Raw genomic sequence first — 25,714 nt, 5'->3', positions numbered from 1 at the left:
ATATTCAGGCATCATGGCTAACAAGGGGAAGAATCTCAAGGGAAGATCCTTTCGGAGAAGAAATTTCTATACTTGTGATAGTCTCGACACTTTGTTGTGGATTGTCCCTTGAAGAGAAGACAAGTCAGATAAGGTTGTACTAAAGAAAATATATTCTCCAAGTTCTCTAAGAGAAAATGATGTCAAGGCGCCAATCCATGAGGAGTACATGTCCAACAACGATGAGAACAAGGACGAGGAGAATGTGGGTACTGTCTCCATAGCCGTGCAATCCATGCCATCCTTCTCCTCTAGCGACCTCTTTGACGTACCCAACAAGATTGAGCCTATCACTCATAGTTGCCTCATGGCTAAAGAGGTAATAGCAAAGTCTGACTCCCCTAACCCACCTCTTTTCATGCCCAACTCTCCTTGTGAGCGGTTGGAGGATGAGTGTGATGGTGGTGAGGAGGATGGCGTGGATGCATCAATGACCTTTTAAGAAAAATCTTCATGGTGGGACTTGTGCTCTCTTTGGCAATCTCTTGAAGACACTCTCTGAGCACGGTGACTTTGTTGAGACTGTTGAAAACCTCCTTATAGTGGAAAAAGAGAGAGTCAAACTCCTTGAGCATGAACTCCAAGAACTGGGAGTCATGAAGGCTTCCCTTGAGGAATACATTATTGGCTATGAAATTGATTTTGTTAAAACCAGTGATTCTCTTGCCAGTGAACTTGAGGTGTCAAGTGACATAAAGAGTAAACATGATATGCTTCAAGTTGACCATGCTAGGCTTGTTGAGGGCTTTGAGCTCCTTGAGAAAAGCTCCAATGTTGTCAAATGAGAGCTCATAGCTCTCACCGAGTCATATGCTCCACTTAAAGAATCTACCTTTAAGTCTCTTGCCAGCATTGCTCCCATTGATATTCACTATGATGCCTGTTCTTCTAACTCTACACTCGACTGCTCCTTGAGGAGAATAAGAAGTTGAAATATCAGCGGAGAAAAGGTTTGTGTCTTGCATTCAAAGGGAAAATAACCTTAATGACCTTTAATCAATCGAAGGGAATATGTTTCTAAGGAGGGAATTGGGTTTGATCCTTACTCGAAGAAGAAGAAGAAGACGATGAACAAGAAGAAATATAGAGCTCCTCCTCCACAACAAAAGATAGCTTTTGTGCAAGAAGGGCACAATGAAAAGGAGCAGTGAAAGGAGAAAGTTGGGGATGGAAATGTTACTAGGAACAAGGCCATTCCCAATGACTTTGTAGGAAAGAGTTGGGGGAGTAGGATAGTTGCCGTGGAGTTTGTGCTGGGACCTGGATGCTGCTGAAGGTGGGCGACCATGGTCTAAGAAATAGCATCTGGTTTCGGCTAAGGGTCACTGGTTGTTGCAATGATGAGGTAGTAGCCAACGGTGGGAGGTTTGGAGTGGGCCACATAGGGACCACATTATAGGTTGAGATTGCAGGGTCAAGAACGGTCGATGAATAGCGGAGACTTGATGACTGTGGCGATGCTAGGGAGTTGTAGAGGTGAGGGACGGATGGATGAAGTTAGGTTTTTCATCATATATTTTGTACTATATGCTTTTGAGTCAATGTCATATAATTCATGGTCGTATAAGACGAGATATGATGATTGACTCCATGTTTGTTGTCTGAATATACATACTTTGTTTTTTTTACCCCGGTACAAAGGAAGAAAAGAAAAGAAAAAAGAGTACAAGCGGACTATCCAACTCCCGTTTTCTCTAACATGAAAACTAAATCAGTTGCTGGGAACTAAGATAAGAGGGAGTTCATCCATTGCTCTAGACAGACAATGTTTTTGCTTTTAGTTCTATGCTTAACTAGAGATAGATCGTGGTGCACTCCATGCTTCCATGCTTCCAGGCTCGGGGAATTGTTATGAATTTTTTCCCCATTCCTCTGCATTCATATATTCCAGCATCCCATGACAACAATGTCCATGGCGATCTGTGGTGGGAAGGCTTGTTTGAGGAGGAGGATGTCATCAAAAACAGATATCCCTCTGTGTCTACTTGGGGAAATGATGTCCCAACATGATAATGCAAACTGACAATCCCAGAGTAGATGTAAGGATGTTTCTTCAACTTGCTCTTGGCAGAGTGCATACTCGTAGCTTTGTAACAGGAAGTTCTATCTTTTGAGGAGATTTCTAGAGCTGATTCTGTGATATAGAAGGAGCCAGAAGAAAATTTTATGCCCGGTTCTGCTTGCAGCCTTCCACAAGTCCCTAAACAGGTGGTGTACCTCCGAGGGTCCTATCATTTGCTTATACATTTTACTGACAGAAAATAAGCCAGACTTCCACTCATAAGTCATAACTCCATGCATCAGCAGAATTTCCAAGTTGCTGCACAATTGGTGCAAGTTCATTTAGCTGCTGAAAAGCAATAGCAGAGAGAGTGGTGTTAGAGTTGTGTCGAATACTATTGTACAAGGTAGGTTACAGTTGGACTTGTAGTTGTATTGTGTTTAGATAGGATATAGAGTCGTGTCCTAGTAGGACACTTGTATCCTAGGCCTCTTATATAGCGGGAGTAGACACACGACGTAACCTATGCCAACATAATAGCACGGGCATGTGGGGGAGCCGGCGGCATGTGCCAGCGCCTGGGCGGCCAGGGTGCGGTATTGTGACGGTGTCATGGGGAGGAGCGCCCGTAGTCAGGCCCCGGGGATGTAGCCATATCGGTGAACCTCGTTAACAAATCTCGGTGTCGTGCTTGTGTGATTGCTTGGTCCTCGGTAGATCGATGAAGCGCCTCGGATTTATTCTAACAAGTGGTATCATGAGCAAGGTTCGATGTTCGAGATTGCGGAGTCTTTGATCTAGAGGAAGCGACGAAGACCGGCGGATGGTCACGGTGAACGTGCGGGTTCGCACGATTTCAGGAGGACCTCGGCAACGTTCGGAGATCGTCAGATGAAAAGCAATTAGGACGCACGAGGCGGATGCGTTTGTCAGGCGACAATTGCAGCGGCAGCATGCTAGATGCGGATCTCGGCAGAATCGTGCTGAAGCTGAACTTCTCGGCGTCTTGTTGTTGGCGAGATGCGATGTTGGCTGGCGGCACGTGCGGACTCCCTTGTCAGGGTGTGTACGCCGAACGCTCGATGCCCAGGCATGCGGCAAGTCCGCGGTTCAGGTGCGGGCGTGACCGACGCACTAAAGGACGTGAGGCCTAGTCGCCGGCGGGCGGGCAAGGCATGAGGCACAATGGCCTATGGCTGCGAGGCCCAGGCTGGGCTGTTTGGGAGCCGCGTGATGCAAGACACCGCGTGGGAAGCCGGCTGCGAGCAAATTGGTCTGACAGGAGCAAGGCATGAGATTTGTTGGGAAAAAAAGGGTGTCAAAGAACACCATGATGCGTGCATTGATGAGCAGGAAAGATAGTAAATCAAGTCTACAGTAGCCAGGTGTGGTGGACATGGAATTCTTTACACGGAGAAGGCTACAAGGGATGTTGTTTTGACTTTCTTTGCTTTGTACATGGATTGTACGTGATGGCAGCATGAAGGTGTGTCGAGACGCGGCGTCGCATGTTCATATAAGATCAACAGGAGTTGGCGGGTGGATCCACGGTTATTTTTTGGTCTGATGGCTACATGTTTTCTCAAGTGTTGATTGCTTGATTGTGTAGCGGAACGCCAAGTTGATGAAGATGGATGTGTGCGACGAGGATGGCGACGTGCGTATAAGGCTTGGAGGATCGAGTCTGAAGCGCGTCGTGGCAAGATCATGCAAACACAGGGCATCAAGCAATGCACGGAGATGTGTGGGCGGACACCACGCAGGGTAGAGCATGGTTGCAGTCGGGTTATTTCGGCTGGGTCGGACTGGACAGTCTGATGGATGTCGGTCAAAACAGAAGACGGCGGTGATTTCAGCGACGATGACATAGGAGCGTGATGCTGATGGTGGCCGACTTCTGGGGTGTGGAAACACGTGGTGCAGGCTTGAGGGCTTGTGCGGTTTCGACAAGACTAAGGCGCGGGGTTGATTCAAGGCAGTGTACACATGAGAGCTTGAAGTCGACAAGGCGCGGGGTAGCAAAGGCGCAGCTACATGGAGTCATGTTGAAGGTGGAGCTGGAGTCTGATGGATGACTTCACTCTGAGCTGATGGAGGGGCTACGGCGTAAGTTAACGGAGAGTCGAAGCCTATTTCAGCGGGATAGTGAGAGACACGTGGATCGGACTGGGTACCAGTGGTCTGATGGAGACGTGATACTCGGCATCGGTCGGTGATGATCGATGGTTCTCTGCAGTGGGGGTTGAGGCAGTGGGGGCTAGCTACCCGGGAGACTCGACCAGGACAGCAGAGGCTCGACGCGGTGATAGGGGCGAGGCGTGCAATAAGCACGGTGACACAGCGACAGGCCAAGGCACTAATGGTCAGACATGTGGTCAGACAAATTGTGCAAGGGGTGCTGAAGCAGTGTTGATGAGTACCGGATTCAAGTTGGTGACTGGGTCTATCGGTGCCGGAAGATGGATAGGAGTTGACCATGGAGAATCTGAGAAAGTGGCGGAGAGTCTGAAATTGTCAAAAGCTGAGAGAGTACATGGTCGTATATTCTGTGGTGTTCGGTGCACATGGCAAAGTGCGGATGACAAGTACAGAAGGAGGCGGAGTGCTATAGCTGTGGGATATGCCAGAGACTATCCGGGAAAAAAAAGGATGAGACAACTGCGAATTTGACTCAGGATGACACAGGGTGACGGTGAAATTCCTTCAAGTTTCAGACATACAGTTAAGGAGAGTGATGACGTTGAGTTCAGGTAACTCTTATATGTGGCATCCAATATGTGAGTTGTTCACTTTCACGCAGACAGTGGTCGGTGTGTGATGGCGTTGAACGGATTCTCCAGAAGTTGGAAGCACAAAGTAGAGTAATAAGGAACTTAATTTTGCTTAAGTATTGACTGTGAAGAAGACGAGAAGGGACTACAGTTGCAGGTGGAGTCACATGGAGTCTGGGAATAGTAGCGGTGCTCATGGTGTATCTCAAGTCCAATGTACATGGAGGTTTGACGCATGGACGAATTCAAGGTGGTGGAGAATATTCGCCAAGGTAGAGTTTGTTAGAGTTGTGTCGAATACTATTGTACAAGGTAGGTTACAGTTGGACTTGTAGTTGTATTGTGTTTAGATAGGATATGGAGTCGTGTCCTAGTAGGACACTTGTATCCTAGGCCTCTCATATAGCGGGAGTAGACACACGATGTAACCTATGCCAACATAATAGCACGGGCACGCGGGGGAGCCGGCGGCGTGTGCCGGCGCCTGGGCGGCCAGGGTGCGGTATTGTGACGGTGTCATGGGAAGGAGCGCCCGTAGTCAGGCCCCGGAGATGTAGCCATATCGGTGAACCTCGTTAACAAATCTCGGTGTCGTGCTTGTGTGATTGCTTGGTCCTCGGTAGATCGACGAAGCGCCTCGGATTTATTCTAACAAGTGGTATGGAATTGTTCCACAAATATACTTTGATGCTGTACACACTTTGATTGATGCCACCAATAGCTTACATGGTTGTTGAGTCACTAATGTACATTTTACTAACACAACAATAGCCTGTACATATTACGTGCCAACTGTTGGTGTATGTGAGATGGTCATCCTTCGCATGCATTGCTGCTGCTCACTTACCGAAGAGCCTCTGGGAGACGAAGAAGCCTAGCGAGAAGGCGGCGACGCCGACGGCGACCACCTCCTTGTTCTTCCTCGCAATCTCGAATGTGTTGTCCGCCCACTTCATGTCTGTCAGCCCCTTCAGCTCCCCTACAATGCGCTCCTTCCAGGCGGTGCATGTCGCCGCCGCCGCCTTCTTCTCGTGCTCCGCTTTCGCGTCCATGGCTGTCGGCGTGGCAGCTGCCTTGGCCCTCACTTCCTCGCCGTCACCGCACAACCTAACCCTGTCCTCCAGGCTCTCCCGGTCAACTGCCGCCTTGTCCTTCTTGCCGATGGCAGACCCTTGCTTCTCGGGTGTCGCCGCAGCTGCTGTTGCCGCTTGAGGAGCCTTAGGCCTCGGGTGTTGGTCCTTCTTCGCCGCCGGTGCTGGCTTCTTCTCTTCCTCTTGCTTGCGTCTGTTGGCCTCCTCTTCCATGCGCTGAACGCGCTCGGCGACCTGCCGAGTCGTCCGGCTGAGCACGCTCTCCTTGGGCTCGGCGCCGCCAACCTCTGCGGGTGGCGTCGGCTTGGCAGCCTCCTTCGTGGGCTTGCTCCTGATCTCTTCGGTGGACGTCGGCGGCGCACCGTCCTCCTTGTCCTTGGCCACACCGGCACCGGAAGAGGCGAGCTTGCGCACGGTGAGCGTGAGCACGCCGGCCTCGAAGCGGCCGGCGATGTCATCAAGGCTGGCGGTTGCGGGCAGCTGGAAGACCCTGTAGAGGGAGGAGCCCGGGCCGCCGGCGCTCGGCCTGGTCGCCCCTCGCACGGTGAGCTTCCCGGTGCCGTCCACCTGCACCCGGAAGTCTTCCTTCCTGAATCCCGTCAGGGTGAGGCGGAGCACGTAGCTGCCCTCCTTCTCCGCCCACTCGAACTTGGGGTCCACCACCGTCGCCACCGGTGTTGCCGTGGGCTGCTGCTGCTTGGTACCGGTGGCCGCCATGAAGAAGCGTAGGCAAGGAATCGCGTTGGCCTGAGAGTGGTGCTAGCTAGCTCTGTGGCGCTTTGATGATCGAGAGGGGAGATGAGAGGGGATGGTTGGCATGATGCGCCGTGTATATATATGAAGGTGTTGGCATGGCGATATGGTTGATTCGAAGCTTGGGCTCTGAGGAGGAAGGAGGAAGGACGAGATTGCTGTATGGAATTAACCCGGCCGACCATGCATGGATGCATACGTGTAGGTAGGAAGAAGTGTAGCTTAGCTTGCAAGCTACACCCATGGAGTCGTGCTCCGCCTCCATGGGGAGGGAAGGTTTAGGGATATTTGCGCGGGAGGGTAAATGGAGGTGAAGAAAGAAAGAAAGAAAGAAAGGAGAATGCTTCGGGAAGCTAGCTATGGATGTGAAGAAGAGATGTGCATCATCGTGGCGGCCAAGCTATGTGCGGCCGGCGATCCATGGGGTATGTCACTAGCACCCAATTGGATATGCATCGCATCTTAATTCTATCTCACTTCAAGTATATACAACTTTATTTTTTTGAGCGCCAAGTATATGTAACTTGTGTAAGATGGTGGCACAACTTCTGGATGTGCATTCTTCCACCTGGCGAGCGCACGCATGAACGGAGGACGGACTCTCGGTCAAAAAATAAAATCCGGGCATATTCGTTTGTGTTCTTACGGAAAAATGCCAAAACCATTTCGATTTTCTACCTATATATTCTGAAACACACTAAGGCAAAACCCCTTCCAATCATAATAGATTTCGCAAAAAATAAAGAATAAACACGCGCCATCAGATTTTCGAAAAACCTTATCGATGGAGATATATCTTTTTTGGGGGAGATAAAAAGGTTTTATCCTTCCCCACAGCTGAAAGAAGGTTCATGCAGCAATTATCACATTGATTCCACATGCAGAAAAACTATCCAATTATTTGTTGCGATATTTTTATCTTGGTGTACAGTAGCTAACTTTGTCATTCTATTTTCTAACTACTTTGTTATTGTCTTTCAGCCCAGAGTTTATCGTGTTGTTCTACCATCTACTGTATTTCACAATGGTGTTGTCTACTATATATATGTGCATATGCTTTGTCCTTTCATAACTTGACATATTTGATATTTTTTCACTCTTTTCCCAGTCCAAACGAAACCGAAAGAAAGTAATCCGCAAAATAACCACGCAAAAAAAAAAAAGTAATCCGCGGCTGCAACTGAAATCAGGCCCTGGGTCAGTGCTGCTAAAACAGGCTTTCTTTCGGGAAGTAGGACAAGAGGGTTTTGCACGTGTTCGCTACCATGACTGACCCGCGATGATTATATCACCCTACAATAGTTTTGTGGAGCAATTTACGGAAGCTTCTATGGGCCGGTTTTAGAAGGTTCCATACGGTTTTTTGTTCTTATTTTTCTATCTTCTCTTTTCGTATTTTCATTTTTCTCTTATTTTCTTCATTTTTGTAAATACATACAAACTTTTTGAAATATAGGTTGAACATATTGTAGGTACAAATTAAACATTTTTCAATTACACACTGCAATATTTTCCGAAATACACATTCAAAAGTTATCAAATACCCATTGAAAATTTTCCAAATATATGGTTAACTGCTTTTCATAAATACCATAGACGTTTTTCTAGAACAAGCTAAACATTTTCTTATGTGTTCGAACAATTTTTAAGATGTATTAATATTTTTAAATTAGAATATTTTATTTCTAAATTGTACAATCATTATTTACATTCAGTAAATATATTTTAAAATCTCGTGTACATTTTTTTATTGTAAGATTATTTTTCTCAATTAGGTAAGAACTTTCTTAGATTTCATAGATATATTAAAAAAAATATCACGAAAATATTTCTGAACACAAAAACTTTCGAGAAATACTATAATTTTTTAAATGGTACTAAGAAATTTTCGAAATTTTATATACATTTGATTAAAATGTCACAAAAGTAATTTTGAAATGCCTGAACATTCTTTTCAAAAGTCACAGTATTTTTGTAATGGAACAAAACACTTTTTTAATTACATGAAAAAAATGCATTGCAAAAATATTGTAAATGTCACTCCTATTTTTAATGTCACAATTATTATTTTGAAATGCGTGGACATTCTTTTAAAATTCATAATATTGTTTATGATTAAAACTAATAATATTGTTCTTTATTAAAAGTCACAATTTTTCTTTTGGATGGAACATAACACTTTTTTTTTTATTTTACATGAACACTTTTTACATTGCATAAATATTGTAATTGTCACTCATTTTTTAAATGTCACAATTATTCTTCTAAAAGTCACGATTTTTTTCTTAGAAGTTATAATACTGCTTTTTATTAAAAGTCACAATATTTTTAGAATGGAAAAGTACATTTTTAATTATATGAACATTTTTACATTGCATAAATATTTTAAATGTCACTCATATTTTAAATGTCATTTTTTCAAATGCGCATATATTTGTTAAATATCACTAACTTATTTTAGTGGTACGAATAATTTAAAATTAGCGTGAACACGTTTTTTGCACTGCATGAACATTTTCTAACTGTGAATCACCGGGCCAGAACATTATTATTAAGTAATTCTGGACAATATATATTTTGAATATTTTGAAAATTAGGACAAAAGAAAAAAAAGAAGGAAAATGAACAAACGAACAAACTATGAAATAAAATTATGAGGAAAAAGGAGACAAACCGGCTACTGGACCAACCCAATAGAAGTGAGTCGAGAATTGCCCTGAGGCGGGACGTGTTATTTTGTTTTAAACCTAAAAAAAGAGTGGTCCCTTTTTTTGAGGCAATGCGAGTGGTCCTTTTTTTTAACAAAGTAGAATCAAAGTCGCTCACATACACGAGCATACAGTCACCCGTATGAACACACGCTCGCACACCGTACTCCTATGAGCACATCCGAGAGATTTAGCCGGCATAGCATCTTGAGATTGTACGAAGTCACCATCGCGCAACCACAATACCCCACCTCTCGCACACCCACGCGCAACCACGGTTGCATGTGTTTTGTTTCATTTTTACCTAACCTTTTATGAATTTTTACTTTTAAAAGGCGATCATTTTTTAGAATTACACAAACATTTTGAAAATATGCTAGTATGCTTTTAAAATTTCATAAAATTTCTTTGGAATGTATGTGCACCTTTTGAGTCTTTCATGAACATTTAGAAAAATTAATAAACACTTATTTTTCATATTTGTGAACATTTTGTGTGTGTGTGCATGAACATATGTTTACAGATGCACAAACATTTATTCTCACAACACTTTTTGGAATATAGGGAAATATTTCATTTATTCATATCAATATTTTACCTACAGGAAAAAATATGCGCATGGTAGATATTTAAAATTTTAACAACATTTATTCTCATATGATTTTTCTGTTCAAGCAAAATAATAGTTTATGTTTTATTAAAAATTTAGCCTGAAGGTGTCAAAGTTGTGATTTTATCTAAATTTCACTTCCAATAAAAGGCCACATACTCACACAATACTATTTCCTAGTACTCATGTACTACACGAGATAACTAATCTATTATCATTATCCAACAATGCAGACTACTTCGCAAATGAAAAATACTACGTTAACTTTCAGCTGCTTGGCCCCAGAGGCGGAGTCAGGATTTCTCAAAGCCTAGGGCTAAAACTAACTGACTAAAAATAACGTCAAATAGCATGCACACCAACATGTGCTAGAAGTATGGCACAAATTCACATTAAAGATGAAATGTAAATTCCTTATTACCATGAGAGAAAATTCGATAAAACAAATAATTTAACAAAGTGCATTTTACAAACATTGTTTGGTACCAAATTGATGAAGACTTGCTTAATTCTAGGCAATTGTTTCTTCACCAGCAATAGTAGAAAGACCTGGAGCTGCAAACATAAAATCGAGTATTTAAAATTAAGACACTGGACATATACTTAAATCAATTGTTCGTATGATATTTTGCAAAAAAAAAACCCATTGTCACGAAGTGCACGAGGTAGTAGCCCCTTTTGTTTCCTCATTTTTTGATAGCACTGTATAATCTTAATATCATCAATGCTTGCAAATACATCACGCTCAATATAGCACACCAAACGATGATTCATCCATTCATCATTCATCTTATTCCGCAACTCAGTTTTGACAATGCTCATAGCTGAGAAAGCTCTTTCTACGGTTGCTATAGTGACAAAGCAGAATCAAGGATTTTGAACAATATTTCCTCTTCAATTGTTCGAATCCTCTTCATCTTGGATTTTGAACAATATTTCCTGTTAACAAATAACAATGAAATAGAAGTGATTAAAGTAATATAATTGAATGTCACAAACTCATTGACTTGGGCAAATAGAAAGAAAACTAGGAAAAATTAGATGACAGATACAACAAACTGAAGATTACCTGTCCTGTCTTGCTGTCTAGCCGATTTTGAAGATGAAAAGGAAGAAGGGCTGGAGCCCGGAGGGCACTGCTAGGAGTCGACGAGGCGATGATCCGTGCTCTGAGTGACAAGCACCAGCCGCCTGGGCGCAAGTACAGACGCGGGACGCCGATCTGTCCCGTGGGAAACGGCGAGCGGCTGAGGCGACACAGCTGTGAACGGAGACGTTTTTTGATCAATTGGGCGAAAGATGAGGCGAAACACTGGACGATTGATTCCTTAGAAATCGCTACTAACCAAACCAACTGTGGTGGTCTCGAGTCGTGGCATAGGACATCTCCATTGGGCTGGGAAGTGGGAACTTACGTGGGCTGAACATGGGGCTGTGCTTGCACGCCTGGGGCTGGGCCTTGTATGTATATAAATATAAAAAAGAAACTAATGAATGTATGCCTACTAGATGGGCCAAGCCTGGGGCTATAGCCCCAGTTGCCTCAGGCCCAATTCCGCCCCTGCTTGGCCCCAAGTTGGAGGCGTGGTTTTTGTTGGCGGTCCAGGATGGGCGACACTCCAATGAATAAAAGGTAAATAAAACAATAAATAAAAGGCTTGTGAACAAGACCATCCCAAAAAAAAACACCGAAACAGCACACACAAATACAGATGACAACCAGCACAACCCAAAAGAAAAATGAAAACAACAACCCCCAACAACCATGTGATGTAGGAAAATCAAACAAACCAAATACGTCATGCTGATGTGGTTAAGGCTCAGTTGGTTGAGACATAGCCACACCCTTAAATTAATATATATTTTTTTGCGAAAAACTTTCGATCTATTCATCTTCAATCATGGCAGCACAACGAACACCAGAAATAAAAATTACATCCAGATCCGTAGACCATCTAGCGATGACTACAAGCACTGAAGCGAGCCGAAGGCGCGCCGCCATCATCACTCCTTCATCATCGGAGTCGGGCACAACTTGTTGTAATAGACAGTCGGGAAGTCGTCGTGCTAAGGCGCCATAGGACCAGCGCACCAAAACAGCAACCGCCGCAGATGAAGAATAACGTAGGTTGGAAGGATTCAACCCGAAGACACACGAACGTAGACGAACAACGACGGGATCCGAGCAAATCCGCCAGAAATAGATCCACCGGAGACACACCTCCACACCCTTAAATTAATATTAACATGCTGAAAACTGAAAAGAGACTTTAATGATGAAGGAAAAGCATAAACTTCGACGCGCCAGTGCGTCGCTAGTCGCCAAACTCATAGACGTGTTGCAGGGTTACATCTCGCCAAGACATGGAGTAGAACACCTCCTCACCTCTTTTTGACCATGTTGCTTGATGTGTGGGATTGGAATACAAAAAAAACACAACAGAAAGAAAGAATTACACACCAAATTAAGCGTGCTTGTCGACTTGAGTCATTATGTTCACCAAGACCACATTTTTGGGAAACACAACACCTATCACATTCACATGTATAAAAAGAAAGATATTTTTTTTATTAAAGTGCACATAATAGGGTTATAGGGCCGAACCAAAGACCAATGATGGACCAACAACCGTAGATAGCTAAGCTAAAGAAACCATGAAACCCGTCGTGCATCTTTCTCAAGGAAAAAAAATCATAGACTACAGTATGTGTGATTTTAGCATGATACAATGTATGTTTTCTTTTTTGAGAATATATGATACAATATTTTTTTTGACAAAAGAGAGCATTCTCTCCGATTTCCATTAAAAGAAATCATCATGTCTTACTACAGGGTAGAAAGAGAAACTAAAAGACAAAGCATAACACTCCACTCCCCTACGAAATTTCAATTGCCAAACTAAGGAAGGAGGAAAAGCCATCCCTTCCCCTCCCGAAACCCTCAAGGCAAAAGAACCTACGCGAGTGGTCCGAGGCCTGAATTCAGAGAGAAATCCAGTCCCCGGAACACTTACAACTCTGTTATTAGGAACAGAGGCATACATCAGGACTACAGTCTTATCATAGATTCATACAAGACCATAAACTGTCTGAAAAGCAAAAGAAAGCAAGCTAGAAGTAATGGCAGAAGCTCTTTCATCGCAGCAACGGGGTCTTCCTGTGATCACCCCTGGATTCTCCCAGTCCAGGCGCCACCCACGGGCTGCTTTGAACACTTCTTCTGCCACCATACTTACTTGCTTCACTCCAGCCTCCATCATCTTACTTCTTGCGGGATTTGTCTGCAAAATATTCCAATCATTTAAATTTTTGAGAAACAGAGTAACAGGAACATAGGGGTCATTTACCCTATTGTTGTCAAAAATAACATTGTTTCTTAATTTCCAGATAGTCCAGCAAATCGCTGAAACACCTATCATGACCAAACTTTTTTCATCTTTCCCAAATGTATTTACCCAGGTTTTCATAGTAGCTTTCAGGGTTTCTGGAATGTCTCTCAGATTGAAAGCACATTTTAAAATGTTCCACAATAGTCTAGCAACTGAACAGGATAGAAAAAGATGATTTATATTCTCTTTACGTCCACAAAAAGGACATTTATCATCTCCTTTCCACCCCTATGAAGCAAATTATCTTTTGTAAGGATACTTTTCCTAAGAGCAAACCACATGAACACCTTGATTCTGGGTGGCATTTTAATCTTCCACATATACATATGAGGATATTTGACACCATTTTCAATCATATGCATGTAGAAAGATTTTACAGTATACACTCCTTTTTTAGTCAGAGACCATTTTATTTCGTCTTTATCCTCATTCAAAGTCACCGATCTACATGCTTCTTTAATATGTCCCCATAGCTCTCTAGCGTCCCCCAATAAAGTTCTTCTAAATTGCACATTATCTAGATCATTGTCAAAAACTTCTTTAACTGCTTTCTTCTTATCAAAACAAAGATCATAAAGCCTAGGAAATTTTTGCTTAATGGACCAGTGCCAATCCACCAATCTTCCCAAAAGCGAGTTCTATCTCCATTCCCAATTTTAAATTTGCACAAAGAAACAAAATGGTCTCTATGTTTTAGTATATCCCTCCAAAACTGGGATCTCCCTGTTTGGCCTGAATAGTGCCCAGATTTCTATTCTTAATATATTTTTTCCAAATAATGTCCTGCCACAGCCCCTCAGTTGTATATAATTTCCACCACCATTTACTCAGCAATGTTTTGTTCATGCATGCAAGATTTTGGATCCCCAGGCCCCCCATATCTTTTGGCCTACAGACCTCAGACCATTTCACCAAATGGTATTTTCCTTTTTGATCATCTTCTTGCCATAGAAGTCTGGCCCTGAAAAAATCCATGCATTTTTCAACCCCAATGGGAAGCCCATAGAAGGACATCATAAAATACGGGATGCCTGTGAGAGCTGACTGAATCAATGTAACTCTCCCTGCACTGGCAAGCAATCTGCCTTGCCAAGTTGTACATTTTTTCTCCATCTTACTCTTTGGAGGTTTCCAATGCTTGTTACAAATTCTATTCTTATCTATAGGCAGCCCTACATATTTCATGGGCAAGGCACCCACTGGGCATGTGAAAATTCTAGCATATTCATCTTTCTTATCAATAGCCTCTCCGAACAAAAAAAACTCACTTTTATGAAAATTGATCTTTAAACCAGACATTTGCTCAAACAGACATAAAATATATTTCAAATTGTGTGCACTTTCTGTATCATCTTGCAATAGGAAGATGGTATCATCTGCATATTGCAACATATTGACCCCATTTGGTATGTATTCATTCAGGACCCCCTTCACCAGCCCATTTTCTCTGGCTTTGTCTAACATAATTGCCAGGGCATCAGCAGCCAGGTCAAAGTTCAGAGAGGATAGAGAGTCCCCCTGTCTCAATCCTTTATGGGTGATAAAGTATTTTCCTAGGTTCTCATTAACCTTGACACAAACATTCCCCCCTCTAATAGTCTCCATGACCCAATCAATCCATTTATTTGGGAATCCCTTCACTTTCAACATTTGAAAAAGAAAGAACCATTTGATTTTGTCATAGGCCTTTTCAAAATCAATTTTCAGAAGCATAGCACTTTGTTTTTTCTTTTTTATGCTATTCAAAGCCTCATGAAGGATCAAAACCCTCTCCATAATATACCTGCCCTTAATAAAAACAGTTTGAACAGGAGAAATAACATCATCAACTACCAAATTCAGCCTATTCATTAACACTTTTATGATGATTTTGAAGCAGACATTTAGCAAACAAATTGTCCTGAATTTCTGTATTTGATTAGCATCTGTCCCTTTTGGAACTAGGGTTATAATCCCATAGTTTAGTCTACTAATATCAATTTTCCTATTGGCAAAGTTATCCAACAAAGCTTTTAAATCAAGTTTCACCAGATCCCAATAATGCGAGTAAATTGCACAAAACCACCACTTTGAAGGCTAGGTTTGCGAAAAACACTATAATACATTTTTTTTGTAAAAAACACCATGTCTATGGTAATCTTTTTGCAAAAAACACTGATCGGCGGATCTTGCTCAGTTAAGTGAGTTTATGACAAATGGGGCCCGCCAGTCAGGCTGACGTGGCACCAATTTCTCACACCGTTACATGAAAACGTTTGCTGGACATGGGGCCTGCTTGTCAGCCTAACAAGCCTCTCCTGGGCATTCCATCGAACAATTTGTGTGCAACGACTATGGCAGGCTCTGCCTCGTCTGGGGGCAGGACGGGCGACCTCGGTCGGGGTTGGGACGGGCCGCGGCAGTGAGCAGCAGGCAGCGGGCGCGGCGGGTGCGGCGAACAGCGAGCAGGCAGCGAGCGCGGCTTCAACGGCAGTGAGCAGCAGGCAGCAGGTGCGGCGAACAGCGAGCACGCAGCAGGTGCGGCGGCGGCGAGTAGCGGCCGCGGAGGCAGCAGCGAGCAGCGGGCGCGGCAGCAGCGAGGCACGGCGGCCGCGACGAGCAGCAAGGCGCGGCGGCTGCGGCGAGCAGCGTGCGCGGCAGGAGCGAGCGCGACGGGAGGTTGACGAATCAGTTTTTTTTCTTTTTGTTTCAATGACAGGTGGACCCCACAGGGCCACACATAATGATAACTTTAGCCAATGTCGCCGTTACTTAGGCTGTGCCATGTTGGCCTGACTGACGGGCCTCATTTGTCATAAACTCACTTAACTGAGCAAGATCCGCCGATCAGTGTTTTTTGCAAAAAGATTACCGTAGACATGGTGTTTTTTTGCAAAAAAAATGTATTATAGTGTTTTTCGCAAATCTAGTCTTCAAAGTGGTGGTTTTGTGCAATTTACTCCAATAATGCTGATAAAATTCAGCAGTGAAGCCATCTGGTCCAGGGGATTTATTGTGTGCCATTTTAAAGACAACCTTCTTAATTTCCTCCAAAGAGAATTCCTCCATTAATTTTTTTTCACATCCCTCTTGAATCCTAATGGGATTATGAATATTAAGTGAAACAGAAGAATTATCTGGTGGACCAAATAATTTTTTGTAAAAAGTAGTGATATGGTCTATTAAGTTTTTATCCCCTCAGCTTGCTCTAATCTGTTGGTATATTTTTTTTTGACGGGATATGATACAGTATAAGTGCTTACGTTCTTTTCTATGGAAATGTTCTTACGTGATTTATTTGCAGTTTCTTAAATTTAGTCAGTGGGCTGGGCCGTGAGGGAGAACGTGCGGAAGTGGGTCTGGTTCGCGAGGCAGCCGAGTCGTCGTGTCGGTCGTCGCGTGGGGTTGTCGTGAAAGCACTCCTCACCAGTCACCACTCACTCCTCGCTCCCACTGACCGGCTCATCTCCCCTACCTAGTTCCTTCCAGCGTCGCCTCCCCTTCTCCTTGCCAGCACACACAATCCAGACCCGCGTCCTTCCCCGACCGCCTCATCCGCTTCCGGCTCGCCGCCGCCCGTTCCCCGATCCCCGTCCGCCTCCTCTCCTTCATCCGCGGAGCCTTCCCGACATCCCCATCTACGTGCCCACATCAGGTGGTTCATTCAGATGAGTAGATTCAGTGCCACTTACGCTGTACTTAGTGCTTATAAGAAATTTTAGCACTTTATTAATTCACCCATCTGCCAAATGCCCAAATGTGTTGTTGTATTGTTGTGAATCCATCTGAAAACCCTTGCAAAAAAAAAATCCATCTGAAAATCCATTGAGTTGTACTGTTGTGAACCCATCTAAATCCAGTATATTTTTCTGAACCCTATGTATTGTTTTACTACACTCTCCGTCTCAAAATAAGTATCTCAAATTTAGTGACACTTATTTTGGGGATGGAGCGTGTATTCAACAACAACAAAAATGTATTGTCATGGACCTATCCGCAGACTTAGGCTGTGTTTGGCAGCCCTCCACGGCTCCACTGCTCGGTCACGGAGCGGAGCGGAGCAGAGCATCGCTTTAGCTGCTCCATAAGTTACAACTAGTTGCCGCTCCGCTCCGGAACGGAGTCCGAACAGGCTCTTAGGCCCTGTTCGGTTATCCACCGGCTCCCCAAAATTTCAGGGATCTGCGGAGCACCTAGTTTGCTGCTCCGCTAATTTAGCCTGGAGTGGAGAGACTCCAGGCTAACTCAGCAACTCCGTCGGCTCCGCGAGTGGAGTCTGGAGTGGAGAGACTCCGAACACTCCCTTAGTTCACAGACGTTGTTGTATTATCTGAAAAATATATGTCTTCATCGAAAAAACCCACAGTAACTCTTGCTTCACAGATGGCTGGCGAAATTGTGACCATCGGCAAGCTCAAAGCACTCATGGGTGACGAGTACGGCAAGTTCACAGGGGTCAGGAAGCAGGCTTCGTTCCTTGAGAAGGAACTCAGCGCCATGAACGCTGCCCTCCAGAAGCTCGAGCTCATGGATGATGAGCTCGATCCAACTGTCAAGGACTGGGTGGATCATGTTAGGGATATGTCCTATGACATGGAGAATTGTATTGACGACTTCGTGCACCAATTTCGAGCTGATGATGCCAAGGCAGGCTTCATAGAGAAGATTACTCAATTCATCAAGAAGTTTCGACAACGCCTTCGGATAGCCGACCGGATGGAAGAGCTCAAGACTCTTGCCTTGGAGGCGAATGATCGACGTGAGAGATATAAGATTGATGATTGGAAGCCTGCCTCTGGCCATGTGCCTGTTGACCCTCGGCTGCGAGCGGTATATCAGGAGGCAGATACTCTCGTGGGCATTGATGGCCCAAGGGAGGAGGTTGTCACTCGGTTGATGGATACTCGGAAGAAACTCAAGGTGGTATCCATTGTAGGATTAGGTGGTCTTGGTAAAACTACACTTGCCAAACAGGTCTATGACAAGATTGACTCGCAATTTGATTGCAAGGCATTCTTTTCAGTTTCACAGAGGCCTGATATGAGTGAGCTACTCAACAATTTACAATATAAACTTGGGATGAACGACCCCGTTTCATCTCACGCTCGCAAGGTTGACGACATCATTAAAGAGCTAAGGGAACATCTGAAAGAGAAAAGGTATTACTCACTATCAGCAGTCACTTGCATGGGCTACACTTGTTAAATTTGAGCTAAGTAATTGGTTAATATACATTTTGTACTGATATTTATCCATCCAAGCTGACTGTTTGGTGCTTTGTGTTTATGATAGACATTTAAAGTCGGAAATAAAAGATGTAAAACATACATCTTTTGAAAAAAGTGATTAAATTATTGGTATGTTTTCCATCCAGTGCCATAATTGCTAGGGTAATAGAAACATGTTAAACCCATGTGCCTTCAGTAAGAAGAGTGTTTCTAAAAGACGGGCTATTGAATGTCTATGTGACATATGTGCTAAACTGGTAGGGCGTTTTGACAAAGTTTTTACATTTAGGATAAACATACCCCTCCATACCATTTCTTTTTGGTGAAAATAGTTAATCTAAAGATTGAATTATGATGTCCAGTTCACATATCTGGTACTGATTTTTCATCCATGCATGCAAGATTTGTGAATGTTTTTATTTTTTAGGCCTTTGTGATAGACATGGATAATTATAAGCTTTGGTATTACTTTTTCATTCATTATGATAATTCATAGCTTCTCAGAAAATTCCATATATCCTTTTTGCTTGAACCTACTTTGTCAAGATTTTGATGATTTCGTCTATGAATTAATCATATTATATTATAATGTAACTAACCTTTACAAACATTTGAACAGGTACCTTATTGTTGTTGACGATGTGTGGGATGAATCAGCTTGGAATATTATTAAGTGTGCTTTTCCAGAAGAGGGTAATGGAAGTAGAGTAATAGTTACAACACGAGTAGAAGGTGTAGCTATCGTAGCCTGTCAGAATGACCGTGAGGGCATGTACAGATTGAAACCTCTCAGTGAAGAAAACTCAAGAATGTTATTCTTGAATAGAGTATTTGGGTCTGCACATGGTTGTCCACCCCAACTTGAAGACATCATGGCTGAGATTTTGAAGAAGTGTCATGGATTGCCACTTGCAGTTATCACAATAGCTAGCCTATTAGCAAGTGAAGAAAGATCAAGGAAGGGGTGGGAGAGCATAAGGGATTCTTTGGGTGCCCAGTCTGCTACAAATCCTACCTTGGAAGAGATGAAGAGTATATTAAACCTTAGCTACATGCATCTTCCTGCTTATCTGCGGGCATGTTTTTTGTACCTTGGTATGTATGCTGAGGATTGCGAAATCCCAAGGGATGATCTGGTTCGACAATGGATAGCTGAAGGCTTTATCAGTAGTTTGCATGTGCAAGATCTGGAGGATGTTGGTAGGAGTTATTTCAATGAGCTTATCAACAGAAGCATGATTCAGCCTTATGAAAATGAGGAGGAGGAGGTGTGTTGCAGAGTACACGACATGATGCTTGACTTGATCCTAAGCAAGTGCGCTGAAGATAACTTTGTAAGTGTGGCATACAATTATGAAGGCATGGCAGCAAATACAAGATTCGTCGATTATCTCTGACATCCTTTGTTGGTGATGGAGCAACTATTTCTGTTAGCCTATCACAAGTTCGATCATTTGCACTGTCGGGAAACTCCATGCCTCCTCTTTTGTTGTTCAAGTACCTCCGGGTGTTCAGAATTGATCAGGACAGTTCTAGTGGAGTCATGGGGACCCTTGACCTCACCGCTATTTGCCAATTGTTTCAGCTGAGGTACTTGTATGTTTCAGTATCACGTCTTGTACAGCTCCCAGCTGAACTTAAAGGGCTTATTTACTTGGAGACGCTGGCCATACCTTTTGCAGATCTCAAGAGCATCCCCTCAGATATAGTTCATTTGTCTCGCTTGTCCTATCTTAGTTTTGGTATGGAAGAAGGGCTGCCTGAATGGATTGGGGATATGAAATCACTACGCAGTCTGATAATATATCGTATGGTGACCAATCCGAGCATGAAGGCCATTATGGGTCTTGGCGAGCTTACCGATCTTAGGGAACTGGTAATCTATGTGGGGTCTTTTGAGAAGCCAAAACTTGATGCTTTGGCCTACTCCATTGGACAGCTTTGTAACCTCAAATATCTTCGATTCTATGGGTCTCATTCTAAAGTCGATAACCAGCTGGGCTCATTATCCAATCCTTTTCAACATATCGAGGAATGTCGCGGGTCTGTATTGAATTTCCATAGAGTTCCCAAATGGATGGGTGGTCTCCATTGCCTTCGTATCCTCGATCTGCGTGTGGAGGAGACGTCAACTGAGGAGGTTCATCTTCTTGGGGAGCTTCCCTCCCTCGTCAAACTTGAATTTAGTTTGTCGCATCTCCCTAAAGAAAGGGTTATATTGGGAAGAGGACTATTCCTGGTTCTGGAGCACTTCACATTTCACTCAAAGGAAGACATTATGGCATACCTGGGATTTCAGGCAGGGGCCATGCCCAACTTACGAACCCTCGCTCTCAATAGCGCGGAGTGGGGTGGCAGTATACCAGTCGGCATGGAGCACCTGTTATGCCTCCAGAAGATCAAACTGTATCAGAATTACTCTCGTGATGCAACCATGGTTTCTGCGTTCCGGGATGCCTTATCAGTGCACCCAAACCGCCCTTCTGTTGAATAGTCATATTAGATGGTTTATTATGTCAAGAGTTTTGTGGAAGGCTCATTTTACCTGTATCCTGGATCAGGTGATGGCATAGTTATGTTACAATTATCTTTCTTCACATTTTTTTTAGCTGTTGGATGATCAACTTGCAATTTATGTTTGGAGTACGAAAATTTGTGATGTACGTATAATTACCATTTGCTTTTGTCTCAGTAAACTCTTGTTGCTAGTCATGGATCTGAATAAGAATCGAGAAAACACACATGTAAAATGCAGCAATCATTAGTCTCATGTTGGTTTGGTCATGGTCATAGTTGCTGCCGTCAATGATACTCACTTCCTGCCATATTTGATGAATGAATGAAAGGTGGTGTCTTATATGATTTGTGCTGACATTATCTGCTGAGAACTTGAGATACAATGTTAAACTTACGATTTAATGTACTTTTGACATGAATCTTTGCCCACTTGCTTGACAAGTTCAGAGGCCCTTGTTGCCATAAATGATATGGTACCGATATGCATCTGTTTTAGCGCATCAAAAGATTATAACGGTTCAGTTGACATAGATTATATCCTGACTGAAGTTTAACTTGCTGACACACATTATATTATGAGAATAATTACCACTCGATAAAATGTATTTCTTCATTTTCCTTGCTGCTTAGTAGTTACTAGTTGGTACTGTAGTGAGAGTCTACCATATTACTTACAGTTTAGTTCGTGTATATTTTTCTGTTGGCTTCAGAGTTCTTGCTTCTGATCCAAACACAAAGAGGTGAGCTTATCATCACACGCTGTGCTCTGAAAACGAGTCCTCTCCATTTGATGTTATTCATTTGGGGGCTACACTAGAAAGCCCACTCTGTTTTAGAAAACATTATGCTACCAATATACATCTGTTTTGGCACACAAAAGATTACAACAATTCAATCGTTAAAGATTACACCGTGATTGAAGTTTAACTTGTTGCTACAGATTACCTAATGAGAATAATTGGCACCCAATAAATTTAACCGTATCTGGTTTCCTTACTGCTTAGAGTTACTTGTTCTGATCCATTTGTCTCTTTTTATCATGTGACAGAGAAGCAGGAAGACTCCGATGAACCTTGGACTCTGGCTGAGCTTGGTCGGACGGTGCTTGATGCAACTCAGCCTGCAATCAGTTGGATAGACTATGGGTGCTTTGGTCTACGGCGCTGGCCAGTGGACGGTCGTTGATGTTGGTTGTAATGCTTTGGCACAGTCCTGCCATGTTCACATTGCTGCTTCATGACTCAGTTGGCTACCAAGTTCTGTCTATACTTTATGGTTTCCTTGAGACCTGATATCAATGTATTGTCTACACGTACACTACATTCTAATCTATATTGACTTATTCAGTCCGCCCCATGATCTCCGTGCGGATTGATTGTTCAAACCTGGGAATTGTTCAAATATATTGTTTTGGTCTTGTGTCTGTTCTCTCTTCTTCATATCTGAGCGACTCTCATGTGCCTCTCCCTTTCTCATTTTTTTTATTGCTGGGAAACCCCTTTAATTTGGTTTTCTTAGTATAGGTGAAGTTTGTGCAACACCGTGATAGTTTTGCTGACAACTGCAGTCTGCAGGTAGTATACCTCGGAAGAGGAGGGGCTAAGCGCCGGCGATTCAGAAGAGCGGCTTCTGCGCCCCCACCTCGTCCCGCTCCATCTGCTGGTCCAACGACATGCGACGTAGGTGCAGAGAACTCAAGCGACCAATCAGTGCTACCAAATTGTTATGCTGTACGATCTTCTGTCTTGCTTAGGCTTGGAATTCCATTTCAACTTCTAGTGCCGCACTTGAAGTTGAAATGGCCATCCCTGCATCACATCAGGTCGTAACTTGCACAACTTTACACCTGCAGCTAAGCTTTGGATGACAGGAACCATCACAAATGTGGTTCCAACATGAAAACAAGTTGCTAGACTTCGACCTCACAATACTGGGAATAGTCTTAAACAACTTACTAGAGTTGAACAAGTTGCTCCTCATAGTCCAGTCTCACATATACTGAAAACAAGTTTTAGTAGAACAAGATAAGCTACAAGAGTACAGCCTCAGAAATAGTGGAAACAAGTTGCTGGTCTCATACTTCAGTTTCACGAAAGTAGGCTGTTATGAACTGACAACCATTGCAAGCCACAAAACTGGTGTCCTTTGCCCTTGCAGGAATTTTAGTGCAGAAATTTCATACATATTTCTGGCGTAGAGAAGCTCAGTAACAGCTGGCAAAGCTCTTTCCCCTTGCTTTGAGTGACCGAGTCATTGAAATGTACTGTCATCCTCTTTAACATTGTTGTCCACTTGAATAACCTTCTCACCAGAGCGAGTTCATGTTCAGTTCCTATAAAGCCATCGATCTCTATTTCTTCAAGGCAACGGAGCACGAGTTCCTTGGTTTCCCAGTTTGATGGCTCAACACACCTGCAACCTGATCGGCACGCAATTTGTCCCTGGAACAATTGGCATATAAGTTCTAATAAGTAATAAGATTTAACTTTTTACAGTTTGAGATAAGACAGAGATGAAACTAGAAATAATTACACTGCATGAATAGAACACTCTTAGATATGTCAACAACAAAATTAACAAAGTACTACTAGAAAATAAACTAATTTTGGAGCAAGCATTCTACAGAAAGTATAATTGCGCTATGCATATAGGAAATCGTACTTCGAACATTATTATAGCCATCACAAAAATTCTCATATAAAATAGTAAGATTCTTGCATTTGCTGAACAAGATCAAAGGAGGGTCCCCGTTTCTTTGCTAAAAATATGACCCATCAGTTTGTTTTGACATTTCAGACAGACTTGTAAGTGCTACTCTTTTGAAATAAAAGCGATCACAAAGTCAATAACCCAGGTTGCATTCACATCAGTATGAGTATGTAACCTTAACTAAGAACAAGAGTAGGGCAACTCGCAGCTAAGCCATGGAAGTCGCCTCAAGCTAAGTATATTGTTACCTCCAGTCCCCTCGGCATGTCAAGAAGTTTAAGCTTCAGCTCTCTTATACCACTAGACATCCTTAGAAGATGGAACGAGCTGGCTCCAAAGGAATGTCCACATGCTAGTACTTCCAGCTTCAAGATGGTAATGTTAGGAAACTTTGTCATCTCTTTCATCAAGAATTGGCCGTAACCTATGACCTGTAGTAGGTTCACAGGAAGTCATATAAACAATTGGATAAGGACACAAGCATCTTATTTTCTACTCAGTGACAAACACATATACTCCAACTAAACAAGTTCACTTTTGTAGGCATTTTAAATTTCCAAATGACAAATTCTCGAAGTTTAACTCTCAAGTTTGGTTATAATCCCTATTGACTTGCTAGCATGTTACAGTAATGTAAAAATGACATACCGGCATATAGTAAAGCCCGAGATTAAGAATGCTGACGTGGTCAAAATGATTCAGAAGCATCGACCAATCACGATGGTCTTGAGAAAATACATTATGTCCATGCACCACTAGTGGATGGGGGCTCAGCTGTTGGAGATGTGTCATGTCGCCAAACCGGATGACACTAGGATCGTAAGCGCTGCTCCAATCGAGTGTCACCAACCGAGGGGCTGAGATGGTTGCTAAAGTTGATTTTGGGTGGATCTCGAGTGGAAGCAAGGTCACACACACAGAGAGAGAGAGAGAGGAGAAGATTTTTCTGGAAAACTTGTTCTCGTTAGTTCCCCAGGTACACTATGTATACACAACCACTTTTACATTTTCACCCCCTCTAGTCCTACCTTTACAAATAAGTACTACCAACACTCCCCCTCAAGATGGGGCGAAGATGTCAATAAGCCCCATCTTGTTACATGTTTTTACAAAAGATAAAACACTAACACCTTTAGTTAATACATCAGCTAGTTGGTCACCAGATTTTACAAAACTAATTTGAAGTGTTCCTTCATCTAGCTTCTCCTTAATGAAGTGTCGATCAATTCCAATATGCTTAGTCCTATCATGCTGGACTGGATTGTTAACTATCTTTATGGTGGCCTGATTGTCACAATACAGTTGAAGTGGTCCCTTTTTATACAGCTGGAGTTCTGTTAGTAGTATTCTCAACCACATCAGCTCACATAAACCTGAAGCCATAGATCGCAGTTCAGCTTCTGCAGTAGACCTGGCCACTACACTCTGTTTCTTACTTCTCCAACTAATCAAATTGCCCCCAAGAAACATGCAGTAGCCCGACGTAGATCTTCTATCGTCTAAACATCCAGCCAAGTCAGCATCAGTATACCCCTCTAATGTTAGATGCCCACAATTTGAAAACAAAATTCCCTTCCCAGGACATCCTTTGAGATACCGCAAAATTCGATTCACGGCATTGAGGTGATCGGACTGTGGATCATGCATATATCTACTAACAATGCTCACAACATATGCTATATCAGGTCTAGTATGAGAGAGATAGATCAATCTTCCCACTAACCTTTGATATTGGCCTCTATCAACTGGATCACCAACACATGAGGTAATTCTATGATTTTGCTCAATTGGTGTTGTAGTAGGTTTGCATTCCAGCATCCCAGTTTCAGCAAGTAAATCTAGCACGTATTTTCGTTGTGAGAGGAAGATACCTTGTGCTCCATAGGACACCTCAATTCCTAGGAAGTAGTGTAAATGT

At 43.1% G+C, this 25,714-nt stretch overlaps 1 protein-coding gene and 1 pseudogene across 1 annotated transcript; one reads left to right on the top strand and one right to left on the bottom strand.

The window, feature by feature from the left end:
• Window positions 1-5,495: 5,495 nt before the first annotated feature.
• On the bottom strand, window positions 5,496-6,691 carry LOC123183153 (protein RESTRICTED TEV MOVEMENT 2). Its single transcript, XM_044595899.1, has one exon. The coding sequence runs from the start codon at window positions 6,618-6,620 to the stop codon at window positions 5,652-5,654; it is 969 nt and encodes a 322-aa protein (XP_044451834.1). The 5' UTR covers window positions 6,621-6,691; the 3' UTR covers window positions 5,496-5,651.
• Window positions 6,692-16,776: 10,085 nt separating this feature from the next.
• Window positions 16,777-22,111, top strand: LOC123070640 (disease resistance protein RGA5-like; annotated as a pseudogene).
• Window positions 22,112-25,714: the final 3,603 nt, after the last annotated feature.

This window comes from Triticum aestivum, chromosome 1A (genome assembly GCF_018294505.1).
Source record: "Triticum aestivum cultivar Chinese Spring chromosome 1A, IWGSC CS RefSeq v2.1, whole genome shotgun sequence".
NCBI lineage: Eukaryota > Viridiplantae > Streptophyta > Magnoliopsida > Poales > Poaceae > Triticum > Triticum aestivum.
This window is presented reverse-complemented; position numbering and strand designations above follow the sequence as displayed.